A 14,373-nucleotide genomic window follows, 5' to 3' on the forward strand; every position below is an offset into this window, starting at 1 on the left:
AACAACATGTGTGTGAACGTGGGCGTGTGACTTCTTTCTGAAAGGCTGAGAAAGAGAGAGAGAGAGATAGAATGAGAGAGAGAGGGAGAGAGGAGGAAAGGATGACAGGTAGGCGTACTAAGCAAAGAAAAACAAACATAAGTCGGACTCATTTAAGGACTTAATTACACACAGCTCTAAATAATTGTCTGTTCGTTTAAAGCAATCATCGCCACCACCTGAATATTGACATACATAGATGCCTTTGGCCTCCTATTAGCTTTAAGGTTTAAACTCAAAGAAGAAAACCACACTGTATGTGTGTCAATGTGTGCGGATGAAAGGCAGCGAGGCATCTCAGTCAGACGGAGGGATAACAGCCAAGTGTGAGTGAAGGGCTAGCTTTGAGAAGATTAGCCTCATCATGGAAATTGTAGCAATTAGGCTGCTGGACGCAAGGCTAGTCTGGCAGTCACACAACGACTGCCTGTGTCACGCTAACCACAACACCCCACATCTGGCACCTTCTATAGACAATATACACACAGACGGTGCTGTCTGCCGCATATGGGATGAAACGTGCACACACACAAACACGTCCACACTTAGACAAAGAGTGGTTTTGTGCGTTGTTAGCTTAGACAAGAGTGCATCTTTGTGATCGAGTGTGCACTGATGCCACAATGTGCTTATATGTGTGTTATTGATTGGGTACTTACATTTCATCGTAAACAAGACATTCTGAGGAAGAAAGTCTTTGTTTCTTGTGAGTGATCCCGTGAGGTCATATGAAATCTGGTGGAAAAACAAATTATTTATGGACATTCACTTAAATTCTACATTTACCCTTCTACGCAACATAAAATAGTCATCAATTGGAAATTTATATTTACCTACATCTTTGTAAAAGCACCAATCTGAGCGCCTTTCACTACAAGATGTGGAAAATCTCTATATATCTTCTAGCAGGAGGGTGTTGACCTGACACAACAGCGTTTTTTCTAAATTTCACAGACGCAACACAGAATCCCTTTTTAGTTCTCACTGTCATGATGAATGTGGCCTTCGTAAGGCAGAGTACGAATCACAAACAAACAACCAATCAGGTGCTCGTGTTTTTGGAGCATTTGCGCTCTAAAACAGAGAAAGTAGACTAAAGCAATGTAAATAAGCAGAAGTGCTTACTCTAATTCAGATAGATAAATGCTTTATCTCCAGTAAACACGATGCACAACAAAACTGTACTAAATGTGAGTGCACGAGTGAAGTGCATGAGCATGAGTAAAGTAACAACAGAAAATCCCACATTGGGGATGTTTCAGATGCAGCTGTGTATTACATACAGTAAGTGTTTGCTAAAGCCACTCCCTACACTTAAACGTCCTACAGAAGGATTGAGATAAGGTAAGGCATAAATATGGTATTCAAATCTACCTATGTTATCTGCTGTAAGAGGTGTGAAAAAAGCCTTTCTGACAGCTTTTCTGTTTTAGCAAACCTTCACAGAGAATATGTAAAATAGATGAATACAGTCATAATATAGGATTTCTCTGTTTATCATTCAGAAGTACGACTCAAGTGCTACCAGCCTTACCACTTCTACATACATATATAAATGTAACACGGGCACACCTGTCCAGCGTAGTGGTTGACAGTGAAGGCTGGGCCCTGGTCTTTAGGTGGGGGGTTTCCATTGCCATCCTTAGTGGTGAGAGAGAGGCCGTGAGTCGAACTGGAGTCCAGCTGGGCTGACAACCTCTTGTACAGGGTCTGCTCTGCTGGCCGCAGGCTCTGGCTCTCCTCATCTAACACACACAGCAGTCCCTGAGGCTTCTGGAGGAGGAACAAACAAATACTCATATGTTATTTATGTCAGTCATGCTCAGAGCATGTCCTAGTAGCACTTTTATCGATCCCCCTTGGGCAGAGTTGACCCTCTGATATCAAATAGCTTCAGTTATATTTTGTTTTAAAATTCTTTCAGGCATTTCAGCCATTAGTGATAATATATTAGTAGCCGCAATCAAACCAGGTACATTTTTGCAATTATGGTGTACGCATCTTAACCTCTAGACAAGTTGTATGCCAGTTTGATTTCTTACACAGCATGTCACATTTTTGCTGTCCCAATTTCAAATGAAATCTTAATTAGGAAAAAAAGAGAAAGAGCAATTTGCTTAAACCATTTCTAACTGAAAAAGAGACAAAAAAGAAGAAAGCCTAACACAAAAAGCAACTTTCTTAAGTGATGAAACTGTCCGTAACTTTAATTTAGCCGTGTGATTGTTAATCTTTTGTCAAAGCTCTGGGTAGGCTTGCAATTAGAACATGACACTGGACTGGACCAGTCCTAACCAGAAACAGTACCTGAAGAAAGAAATCCAGAACGGCAGACTGGGTGCAGGGGGAGTGTGCGGTCTCCATGGCAATGCCCTCCTGCAGACACTCAGCCTGCTCCTGCTTGAATAGCACCTCAGAGACGTACTGCCTCAGCCGCTCATTGGTCATGTTCACACACAGCTGGAATGCACCAATCACACATGTACACACACACACAAACACCCACACACCCCCACACACACATACACACACACACACCAACCTGTAAACACACACTTCAATGCACATGGTGAAGTTCCTCAGAGACACGCTGCTGAATGTTTGTTTTTAGAGCAAACAAATGCATGAATACAATCTCAAACATAAACTGCTGTGGCACCAACAGGGAAGTCAATGGGGCATAAATTAATTGACTGACAACTCATACAACACACCTGACCCTGAAATTATGAGAACTGCTTACAGGGGCACGTCCTGCATGATGCACACAGCAATGGGCGTCCCCCTGCATGGCCTTTCTGCTACCCCCACAATAATAGGGAGCAAGTGTTCCTGCTGAGACACATGAACTCTTCCTAACCCAGCAGTCAACCAATCACAGCACAGGGAGGAGTCAATCAAATGGGTTTTGTCTAGTGTGCGTGCGTACTTCAGTTGTACTTCAGTTTGGTGTTCCTCTTTTCAACCCAGGATCTCATGCGTCTATCCTTTGAACTCTAATATCTTTTGCATCTAACAGGAGAAAAGTTGCTAGACCAAGAAAGACGTACAAGCCAAGGGATAAAAACATGACTCTAGACGTTTAGGTGATAATAAGCAGCTGAAAAATAAAGTCAAAATGAAAATACTCATGTTGTATTCAGTGCCCTGCAGCCCTTAGCTTCGGGGTAATGTTTACATGATTTACCCACTCACTGCAAAGACTGAATGCTTATTTGATGGACATGTGAAAATCATAAATAAACATGGCTGAGTTGCGCTTCCGAGCTGTGCTATGACCTACATGCTGTCTAACAGCCTGCTGGATTGAGAAGTGCTGATTTAGATGTGTAATTCTCTGCTGCAGACAGACTATAGTCCTGTTTCTCTTTCATCGATGTTAGTCTGCGCTTTGTTTTCAGCGTAGTCTAGTCTATTAAAGGCTCAGTCCCAGCAGGTGGTTGATTGAGTTAGCTCATTAGCAAAGTGCTGAGCAGGTACAACATACCCCTGACTAGCACAGCTCTAATTAACAAGCACTAATGTCCCTGATCATGCTGCGCATGTGGAGCATGCCTGTCTACCTATGTGTCTGCACGTGTGCGGATACATGTGTGTACAAACATGTCAGGACTTGTTTGTCACTGATGTGCCACATCTACTGTAAGTGATCATCGTGTTTGTTTATCCAGAGCTTGCTCCTACCCCTCTCCTCTCTGTGGGTGGTGGGTGATTTGTGTGTTTTGACCAGGCTGATATTAATAGGCAGCTCAGCAGCAACAATGGAGAGGATGTATGAGGCAAAGAGGCAGCATCGCTGCCACCTGCCAGAGATAGTTTCTCCTTTCTTGCTCATTTTGTTCCTCTCTCTTCCCTTATGGTGCTCGCACTCTCTGTGACCTGAAGAGATAAGGTTATGCAATCCCTCACTTTGCTCTTGGATTAGAGAACATCCAGAGGTAGAGTAAGGCCACTGACATCTTAGTGCCTCACACACACGAACATCATAGTCACACGCACATGCACAAAAGCAAAGACAAACAGTGGCCTAAATAAAAGCTGGGGGATGGCTGGTGGCTCCAAAGGAAGGGAGCGTAAACTATGAGTAGCAGGAATAAGCACTTAGCCTCTTGAGCACTGTGAATTACACCCGAAGAGACCCCTCACATACACATGCAGTGACATATGGACTTGTCTTCCTGATCCCTGTTGGTCTTACAATAGAGGAGTCTAATAACAGTGCATACTTGATGAGCACATAGCAGATTTACAGCCCATAACATGTGAGCTGTGTAGAGCTGCACATGTTGTAGTCTCTACACTATGCAATCTAATCACACACACTGACGAACTGAAAACAAGCAGTGTTGACATGCTGTTCCATGTGTGCACACAGTATGTTCAAATATACAAACAGGTACAGAAACATGCTCTCAGTAGGGAAAAACACATCGGACAAAAAAATAATTAAATAAATAAAGATTATTAAAACAATTTAAATTTAAATTCATATTCTTCATCAAGTTCAACTCCCAAATTCCAAAAATGTATTCCTGTACATTATAAAAAATGCCACTGCGTCTCCTTTCTTAATACACTAATTTAGTACAGTCGCATGTAGCTGTTGTATGATGGTATAGAAAAGGAAAAAACTGCATCAACTAGTACAATCGCAGAAAATTGTTGAATATTGTCAAAATTAAATTCCCAACACAAAACACAGACACAGACACAAACACACACTGGTTTGAAGCTGCGTATTACGTCTAACATCTCGCACACAGGCAGCCATTGTATCAGCCGTCAGTTCATCTGAGGACAGCTGAAAATCACGCCACAGTCTGCCACAGACCTCACCTCATTCATTACAATTACAGACTAAAATGTTCAGGCTAAAATAGATAACAGCCCAAAATATTTTAACAATTTGATTAAGATCTGTTTGAAATTACAATATCACATTCTATTCTGGGAGATTTTTATAGCTCAGGATGGCCTTCCAAACCAATGACATTATTCTGGGAATGTCATAAACGCACTTGGGTTAATTAGAAGAACTTATCACTAGGCTTGAAGAGAACAGGAACACAACATTGATGGGTTGTTTTGGGGGCTGGGGGTTGCTGAAATCTAAAAATAGTAAGCACTGTCCCACCTGCTCAAATCCATTTCTCTGAAATTCTTCAAACCCAAATATGTCCAAGATCCCAATTTCCAGGGCAGGATCACTGGAAGACATAAATTAAAAAACAAGCAATCAAACAAAAAACCAAAAAAAAAAACAGGATTAATGTGAGAACTTATCTGCTTGCTTTGGATCATTCTGAATTATCATGCTTGTCTGCAGTGTGTGTGTGTGTGTGTGCAATAACACTTCTGGAGGGGATGTGCCATTTGACAAATGTATTACATTCTGTGGTTCGTGCGTAAACAAGGCAAAGCACAAACACATTCCAGAAGATGTAGCCTGGGTTATCTAGCAGAGTGTGATAAGACTTCCCAGCATCAACAACACCAAGGATCCTATGGCCTCCACCTGGGAGTGGGAGTGGGAGTGTGTGTGTGTGTGTGTGTGTGTGTGTGTGTGTGTGTGTGTGTGTGTGTGTGTTTGTTTATGCATGCCTTAGGGTGTTTTCACTGTAAACCACCAGAAAAATTTCTGTGGAAGCTCAGGCCGTTGATATCTATTATCACACACAACACTAATGAAGTATATCTGTCATCACACACAAGCAGTAACTCAGTCAGGGCCTGTGGGCTGACAAAACTGATAATGAAACTTGACACAAGGTTTGGAGTGGGCGTTTGTAATAGTTTATATTGCATGACATGCAGGAATAGGCATCTATACTGAAATGGAAAATACTGAACAACAGCGTAGAGGTGTGGACGACACACCGAAAATTGGTCGCACACACAAGCACACACACACACACACACACACACACACACACACACAACTATACCCAATGCTGTCGTCCTGTCTCTGAAGGTAGTCGTTGACACTGTTGACCAGATAGCTGAAGAGGCGTCCATAGATGGCCTTGGCAAGCTGGTCTCTGTACTGCTCTGACATTTCTACTGTGTGGCGCCGAGTGATCATGTCACCTGACACAAAGAGAACATGGTAACAAATTTCTGGCACCTGACAATTCGGATGACAGCACAGTGACAGTACAGTATTTATGAGGTCCATTTTAACAAAGTCCTTCTACGACTAGAACTAATTCTTGCTAAAGAAAGACCCATACATTTGCATGGCCAATAGTGCTGGCTGACTTTTTCTGATCACAAACATTATTATTTGCATCTATGTTAGCTAACTTGCAGTACAAAATATCCAAATATATATTTTTGAGGTTAATTTAGACATAAATGTTGTAGTGTTCATTTGTCCATGAGAGACCACTGACCAGTTTATTTTTCAACTACAAAGTGTCTCTCTCTTTCTATATCTTATTTTTAAACTCTTGAATATTACCTGTTGATACAGCAACTGTATCAGCCTCAAAAACTTCAACTTCAACTTCAGGTCAGACTCTAGTTCTTGCTGCTGACCATCCGAGGCTATTCGATCTTACAGATAACGAAGAATCCTAATGTGATTTCTCCCCTTTTTTGCCACTTTGGAATTCCCTATTCCCTATAAATTGTGGTCAGTAGTCACCCTATAATTGGCACAAGACACACACCTAAGCGACATCCTGCTGTTTTGTTGAAATTTAAGTTGCTGCATCTTATTAAAAGCTATATTTTTTCTCTATTTCTGCTGAGGTGTTTCCTGATGGCGAAGGCTGGCGAGTTGGTACCTTTGAAGAACTGAATGTCAGAGGTGAGGGCTGTGCTCAAGTCACCGGAGGACACCTGCAACATTCCAGCAACTGTGGCGAGGAGGACAAAAAAAGATAAGAGGCAGAGTAAATGGCACTGGCATGATGACAGGATGAAAAACAGCATTAAACATTAACTGAGCATCAGAGAGGTAGTGCTGATAATATCCCAGAACTCAATAGGTTCTGCACAGCTCTGACGATGATATCACGCAGACAGCACAACAAGCTGAGCTCTGCTATTGCTCATCCCCGCTTAATCGATCGGTGGATTGGGGAGCAATTAGTCATCAGTGGATTTCTGAGCAGAGACCATATACGAGCAGGAGAGGGTGACAGCAACCTCGGAAACCCTTTGCTGATATCACAAGCCATAACATCACATCTCCCTGACAACGGCTGGCTCTTTCCCGTTCAGGCGCTGATGTCATTTGTTTACCATCTCAAAAAAGGTCAGGGATCACCGGAGCACATGTAGCGGCTGCATAATGAAAGAACCAGACAGAGGGAAAACACTGCCCCAACAGTGGGAAAGTGTGTGCATAAAAGCGCTCTTTCCTCACCAAGGTTACGTTTTGGCAGAAAATGCAGCTTACCAAACAGGTGACTTTAGCTAATGCTGGCAAGCTGCCCAGCCGAACTCCAAGGGAGAGAGAGACGGGGGGGGGGGCTACGATTACGAGGTAAACAAGAAGAGATAGTGTAATGCGCCCCTCCTCCTCACCACCTCCACACTGGGTGGAAATGTGGCCCTAGCTGTGACGGGGGCACTGACCTCTCTCCAGCAGCTGCAGGTCAGAAGGGAAGGCCGTATTGGCATCTGTCAACGCAGTAAAACGTAGGTCCCCAATATGGAGCACAGCCGACAGCAGCGTAAACACTGAGTCAACCTCCTAACAGAGAGAGAGAGAGAGAGAGAGAGAGAGAGAGAGAGAGAGAGAGAGAGAGAGAGAGAAAGAAAGAGAGAGTTGAAAAAAGAAAAAGAGGGAGCAAGAGATTGTATTAATCCCTAACTCAAAATAGTCCCCAGCAAATGCACTAGTTAACTCCTGTGTAATAACGTTTGCTAACAGCTACATTGGCTACACTGGTTTAGGAATTTATTTGATATATATTTCAACAATGAAACTCTTTGTTTCTATATAACAACAACTAATTTTCAAACATTTAGGTTCTCAGTAGCAACAAATTGCTTAGGGCTGAGGGTAACAGACAGTGAGGGGATGTCGGCAGCACTGAGAGCCCGACATAAGCATGGTTGGTTTGGAATTTTCATGGGATTTTTTGACAATAACAGAAATATAGAATAACCAGCCTTTTCCTTCTATGTACTGCAAAATACAAAATGCCAAAAAAAAAAAGAAAAAAAAAAAGAAGCATGAATAGCACTTAGAAAATCCAATGCTGTTTTAATAACACCTACACCCTCCTCCTTCCATTCACACACTTCCCACTCTACCTTCCTCTCTGCCCTTGAGTAGAGGACGCTTAATGGAATACCCCATTACCCACTGCTCTGAGAGGGGGATGTTTGAGTTTAAGGGTGTGTGTGTGTATGTGTGTGTGTGTGTGTGTGTGTGTGTGAGACTGAATATGTCTACGTGTGCACTCTCTCTCAAGGCAGGATATTGGAGCTGATATCTGGGAGATAAACACAAGCATTAGTCTCTGTCTGACACTGTATACACAGAGAACCCCCCCACTTAGGGAGGAGAAGAAAGGGAACGAGGGAGAGAAAAGGAGCGATCGGGAGCGTTAATGACGATTGACCTTTGGGTCTGGACTGGGAGTCGTCCCCTGATGAGAGCTTAGACAGAGACCAATGGGTGTTCTACCACTTCCCCTCCTACTCCCCCATTCCTTCTTCTGTCCCTTGGTCGCTCACTCTTATCCAGTGAACACTAGTGCCCTCTGATAAAAAACACTATCTATCGCTCTGCTCCTCTGTCCCTTGTTTACCTGCGTGTATTGACTGCTGCTGGATTAAAAGGTGAGATAGTGGTCACTCACTGCTGACAGATGCTGTCTGGGAATATAAGAATAGAACCTGATAATGGCCTGGGAACACAGCTGGTGGAGTACAGGACGGACTGTACCACAACTACTTGCACACTGTAAGCATTGGTCACAAATTTCATATGGTCTTTAGATAGATAATTGAAACACATGCCGAGTCCTAATTCAGGATCTGGAATCCCAATAAACACACATATCTGTGCCAAATAAGTCTCAACAAATGATGCCTGTCTCATTTCAAATGCTTATAGCGCCTGAATTGGCAGGATACACTGTTCCACTGCAGCTCTCAGCATCAAATGCTTATAGTGCCTGAATTGGCAGGATACACTGTTCCACTGCAGCTCTCAGCATCAAATGCTTATAGTGCCTGAATTGGCAGGATACACTGTTCCACTGAGGCCTCTGCAGCTCTAAGCATCCAACAATCCATTATGAAGTGGTCAGTGTCTTAGGTATTACTGGGATGCAACTATTCTGGTCATGACATTTGAAATATTTGACTTACCACATTGTTTTAAAAGCTCATAAATTAACCATTAGTTTTGTCCTTCTTAAGGTTAGAATGTGAACAAGTTGACGGATCGGCTGTCGCCCTTTGAAGGCCCTATTTCTGTGGACTCTGTTACACTTATAGAGTCAGTTTGTGCCAGCAAAAATTTGGGGTTAAATCTCATCAATGACATCATAAGTGGCTTTTTCAAACTCTGTGATATCAATGTTTTGAATAATCCCTGTTCTCAAAAACCTTTGAATAAACAGGCAGTGTATGCAGTGCCAATCAATACCTGCTTGTTGAAGCCCAGGGCTCGCAGGGCTTGTTTGACTGCTGCAAGGCGTTCTCTGCTCTGGGCGGAGGCCGTAGCTACTGGAGGGTTCTCCCCTGGAAATCTTCCACTGAGATACCTAAAGTAAAGACAGAAAACTGAATACACATGGACCAATACTTTAGACAATCACAAAAGCAAAGTAAGCATAGAGGATATGCTGAGGTCTGGTTCTACAGTGAGTATAAAATGTCAGGGGATTCCATTCTAAACATGTACCCATGTGCTCAGTAGTTAATCGTGTCTTTGAACGGGAGAGACCCACATAAGGGGGTATACAATGTAAATTCATGTATGCATGCATGCACAGATTCTCTCCGTGGATATCAAATATGAATGTATTATGTTAATAGGGTTTGGGCTGAACCGTATATTATGACCTCTGCAGCTTTTTAGCAGCATGTACTTCACATAATTAGTAAGGTCTCTAAAACTGATCCTTTTCGTGTCTGAACACTTAAAGCATCATTAAACTGAAGAGCTCTTGTGGGTCAGATCACCAGCTATAACTAACAGTCTCCTCCTCGTCAGTGATTTTTGGAACTGGTAATTTGCATATGGCACCTGACAGCCACGTACCTATGAGCCAGGACATTGTTGAGGTAAAGTGCGCTCTTCTCCTCAGGCGACAGGCCTTCAGCCATCAGATAGAAGATGCTGAAGTTGTGTTGATGAGGAGGCAGGTGGACCAGACGAGACTTCTCCAGCATGTATGTGTACACACGGGCTTAAACACCAAATGTGAATACTTTAACAACAGGAGTGTGTAAATATAATTTCAGCAGTGTTGAATATAGTTATCGGTCCCAAACACAAAATCTGTGTCCACTGTTCAACAGCCAGTGCTCTCTGATCAAATTAACCGGGGTAAAATGAGGTCAGCATGGTCGGAAAAATGGAACACAAATAGAAAACGCCACAGCAGCAGACTGATGAGCTTTTACTGCCCCCTGCTGGTGTTTCACCACTTTGCACACAATCTTACAGAAAATTATATCTGTATAGTACTGTGTTAGTTATACTGTGAATCTTGTGTAGTTTATGTCTACTGTACTTTTATTATAAACTTAGTGATCCAGACTGTGAAAACAACAACAACATGACAATTTGCTCAGTTATGTTTGCAAGAAATATTCTATGCATTTAGTTAATCACAAATAAATGGGATCTAAAGAAACATTTTACTTGAGGTATAGCAAAACACAACTATAGTATAGACATTTTGAAGAATTAAGTAGAATGTTTTGACACTTATGACTTTCTACATGTGGAATAAAAATGATCCTATAGTGGCTTGATAAATTGTTCGGACCCATTCACTTTTTACACACTTTATTGTGTTGTACATTTAATTTAAAATGGTGAAAATCAAAAACTAAAATCTCTCATTTATCTAACCCTTAATTCAGTACTTTGTAGAAGTCCCTTTGGCAGCAGTTACGGCTTCGAGTCTTCTTGGGTGAGTCTCTACAAGCTTTGCACACCTGGATTTAAGCAGTTTATCCCATCCTCCCCGGCAGATCCTCTCAAGCTCCGTCAGATTGGATGGGAAGTTTCTGAACTGCTATATCCACCTTTCTCCTAAAATGTTTTATGGGGTTTAAGTCTAAGCTTTGCCTGGGTCACTCGACAAGGGCAGTCAGAGACTCCTCCTGAAGCCACTCCAGCATTGTCTTGGCTGAATGCTGCAGGTCACTGTCATGCTGAAAAGTGACTTTCAGGTAGCATGGACTCTGGAGCAGTTTTTTTTTTTTTTTTTGAGGGCTTCTGTATTTGGCTGCATTCATCCTTTCTACAATTCTGACCAGTCTCCTTATTGCTGCTGCTGAGAAGCCCCCCTTTCTGAACTATGTCTGATCAGTTCGGTTTGCCACAGATGGACTCCAGTCAAGTTGTAAGTACTGTAAATAATAAAATCTCAATTTGGAGCGGCCCAGCAAAGGGTCTGAATACTTTTGTCAATGAGAAATTTCAAGTTTCTAAAAACATGCTTTCACCACTCATTGTGGAATATTGAGCGTGGATTGATGGGAAATTTTACCCACTGAAAATTATATCTACAACACAATTGTGCAGAAAGTGAAGGAGTCTGAATACTTTCTGAAGTCACCGTACATGAAATTGAAAGTAAGTAACATCACATTCACATCCGGTGCTGTAGTGACAGAACTGTAGTTTACCTCTGAGCAGTGTCCTCCTCTTTTGACAGTACTGAATGGTCAACAGCTTGGTAAAGCGGCTTGAACTGTTGTTCCTTTGGGTCTTTGCATGACCAAAAGCCTCCAGAATACAGTACACCTGTATATGATATCAAACCAAGAGAAAAGTTCACAGTGCTTTACAATATCTTTTACAGTGATGTTTACTGCGGTGTAAATATGTTCTGTTTCCATCCTTTTTTCCAATAATGAAAACAATTTACCTGTAGTATCTCTAGATCTGAAACTAAATGAGTTCTACTCCCATTCCACTTTCTACCACTAGATGTCAATATGCATCCATTATCTGGGTACTGAGTATTTTCTCTGTCCCAGGATGATCAGAGAGCGAGCTGACCCAGATATCGACGACATGGCAATGACTTCATCAGAACACAGCACTTGCACTTCCAGGCTAGACACTGCTTTGGTGATAACCGACAGACTGATTGCAGAGCAGGTGAATCGTGTGTTAAGCATCACCAACAAATACAAGAAGAGGAAGTGATATAAGTGCTGACCTATATGACAGATTTTGCTTTTCTATCTGTTTTTCATATACAGAGGGAGGGGGGATACGAATATCCCGAGTCTGCTAAAACATTTTTCTTCTTTCATTAAAATATGCCAACGTATTTTTCTCTTCAAAATGAATGTTTTTTCGATTGTAGCATCTCCTGATTAACTGGAAAATGATGGGTACTTGTTGATCTTCTGTACTCTACTATTATTATTATTTTACCCAATTCTCCTTCTATAGGCTGAAAAGGAGAAGAAGAATGAACTCCCATCCAAGAATAATGCACAAACAATTTTCTCTGCTGCAAATGGTTCCGTCCTAAAGAACGAGCATCACAGAGATAGAGACAGCGTAGCAGAAATTTTAATGATGCAATCAAACACGGGGTCTGAATGCTCAAATGGTGTCTCTGACAAATGAACAGCTATCGAGCACAGAGGAAAAGACTACAAGCAATGGCTCCATACTGTGGTGTGGTAATCCATAGATCTATTCTCTCCCCCCACTACAGCAACAAGGAACAGCAGGATGTCTGCACAACCACCTACGAACACTACTTCACTGAGTGCTATCGGATTTTTTTATTACAGAGATGACATGGGGGGGGTGGAAAAATAAGCACAATAAGACAGGATGTAAGATTCAGTCAGTGCCTCGCTTTGAAGAACACAAAAATATTCATGCGTTTCTCACTGAGGACTCATTGTGTTGAGCATGGAAATAAAAAAAAAAAGCACAAATAAGATTATTTTCTAGCAATTTGCCTTTTTTGCAAAGTCAAAGCAAAGAAACAAGTACATGAGAGCAACAAAGGAATCAAGACTCATGCCCAGGATACAGCAGTTACATCACATTTACCTTAGACAAAAAAGCCTCCAGGACAACCCATCTGAAGACTGCTTGAAGTGTAAAATAGAGGAGTATCTTACAGGCAGACTTACATGTTTCATTCTGGGATCCAGTGCGAAGCCTTTGGGGCTGGAGCGGGCCGTCAGGTGTCTCAATATATGCTTACATGCCTCTGATTTGCCAGAACCGCTTTCACCGCTATAAAGACAGAAAAATGTAGATTCTTTGTCATTTATATTTTAGGTAAAGTCAATATTGTTTTACATGTTGTCACGTTTCTTATTGTTTCATTTCTTAGTGTTGCAGTGTTTTATGCTGCTATGATGTGCTTTCAATTATGAACAATTCAGTTGTGCTGTATAATATGGTAAAATATTATATACAATATTGTATCAAAAATTATACAATAAACTTGCTTTATGGTGATACGTGTATTTAAATTTTAAAAAGCAATGAAATTAAAAGACCATTAAAGGAAGCTAGTTATCAGGTATAAAATGCAAAACTTAACAGTATAAAATCTGTTTGTTACTTTGTGTGTTGCACTGCTCTGTACACAGAAAAATAGGTGTGATGCTTTAGTCATCAGGGTGTTTCCTTCACATCCCCTCAGTGACATGTCTCCACCCACCTGACATCACCCCTCCAGGGACCCCTTTCCATTAAATTTCCAATCTATTTCTCTGTCTAACACCACTAAGACTGCACTGTTGACCACCGCTTTTCACACGCTGTTACTGTTACAACTTATCTGACACTGGAGTCCCGTTTTTTAATTTGGCACTGAGTGGATAATGAAGCTGACATAAGGTACCTCTACAGTACATGCTCTGACACTCACCGACATGCAGAGAGTTGAGACTGACGTAGTAACACTAAGCAGATGGCTTCAGAAGGTCAGAAGCCCTTACTAATGGCTGCAGTGCGCTGTGGTGCACTGTTTGCCTGTGAGTATGTGTGTTGCTATATTTCCTACTAATGGCCCTGCTGAGTGTGAAGTCTAAAGGCCTTTTCAATGTCTTTTCATTTACCAGTTTTTATTAGATTTCAAGGGCATTTTGTTAGAGCACCGTTCTCTGGGGATCATGGCAGCTGATTGCCTGTAAACTTGTAGG

General features: G+C 41.9%; 1 protein-coding gene across 1 annotated transcript in view; it reads right to left on the bottom strand.

The window, feature by feature from the left end:
* Positions 1–14,373, bottom strand: part of myo16 (myosin XVI) — a 77,809-nt gene that overhangs the window by 27,893 nt on the left and 35,543 nt on the right. Inside the window, exons 14-24 of the mRNA XM_023415898.2 lie at positions 13,351–13,456; positions 11,872–11,989; positions 10,271–10,418; positions 9,653–9,770; positions 7,624–7,741; positions 6,828–6,899; positions 5,985–6,126; positions 5,174–5,246; positions 2,347–2,499; positions 1,612–1,812; positions 699–774 (exon numbers count right to left, since the gene is read on the bottom strand). Coding sequence (XP_023271666.1) covers positions 699–774; positions 1,612–1,812; positions 2,347–2,499; positions 5,174–5,246; positions 5,985–6,126; positions 6,828–6,899; positions 7,624–7,741; positions 9,653–9,770; positions 10,271–10,418; positions 11,872–11,989; positions 13,351–13,456 — 1,325 coding nt within the window. The remainder of the gene's footprint in view (positions 1–698; positions 775–1,611; positions 1,813–2,346; positions 2,500–5,173; positions 5,247–5,984; positions 6,127–6,827; positions 6,900–7,623; positions 7,742–9,652; positions 9,771–10,270; positions 10,419–11,871; positions 11,990–13,350; positions 13,457–14,373) is intronic.

The sequence above is a fragment of the Seriola lalandi genome, unplaced genomic scaffold, assembly GCF_002814215.2.
Source record: "Seriola lalandi dorsalis isolate HSWRI2012SDOR001 ecotype SW California unplaced genomic scaffold, Sedor1 jcf7180002054559, whole genome shotgun sequence".
In the NCBI taxonomy this organism is placed as follows: Eukaryota; Metazoa; Chordata; class Actinopteri; order Carangiformes; family Carangidae; genus Seriola; species Seriola lalandi.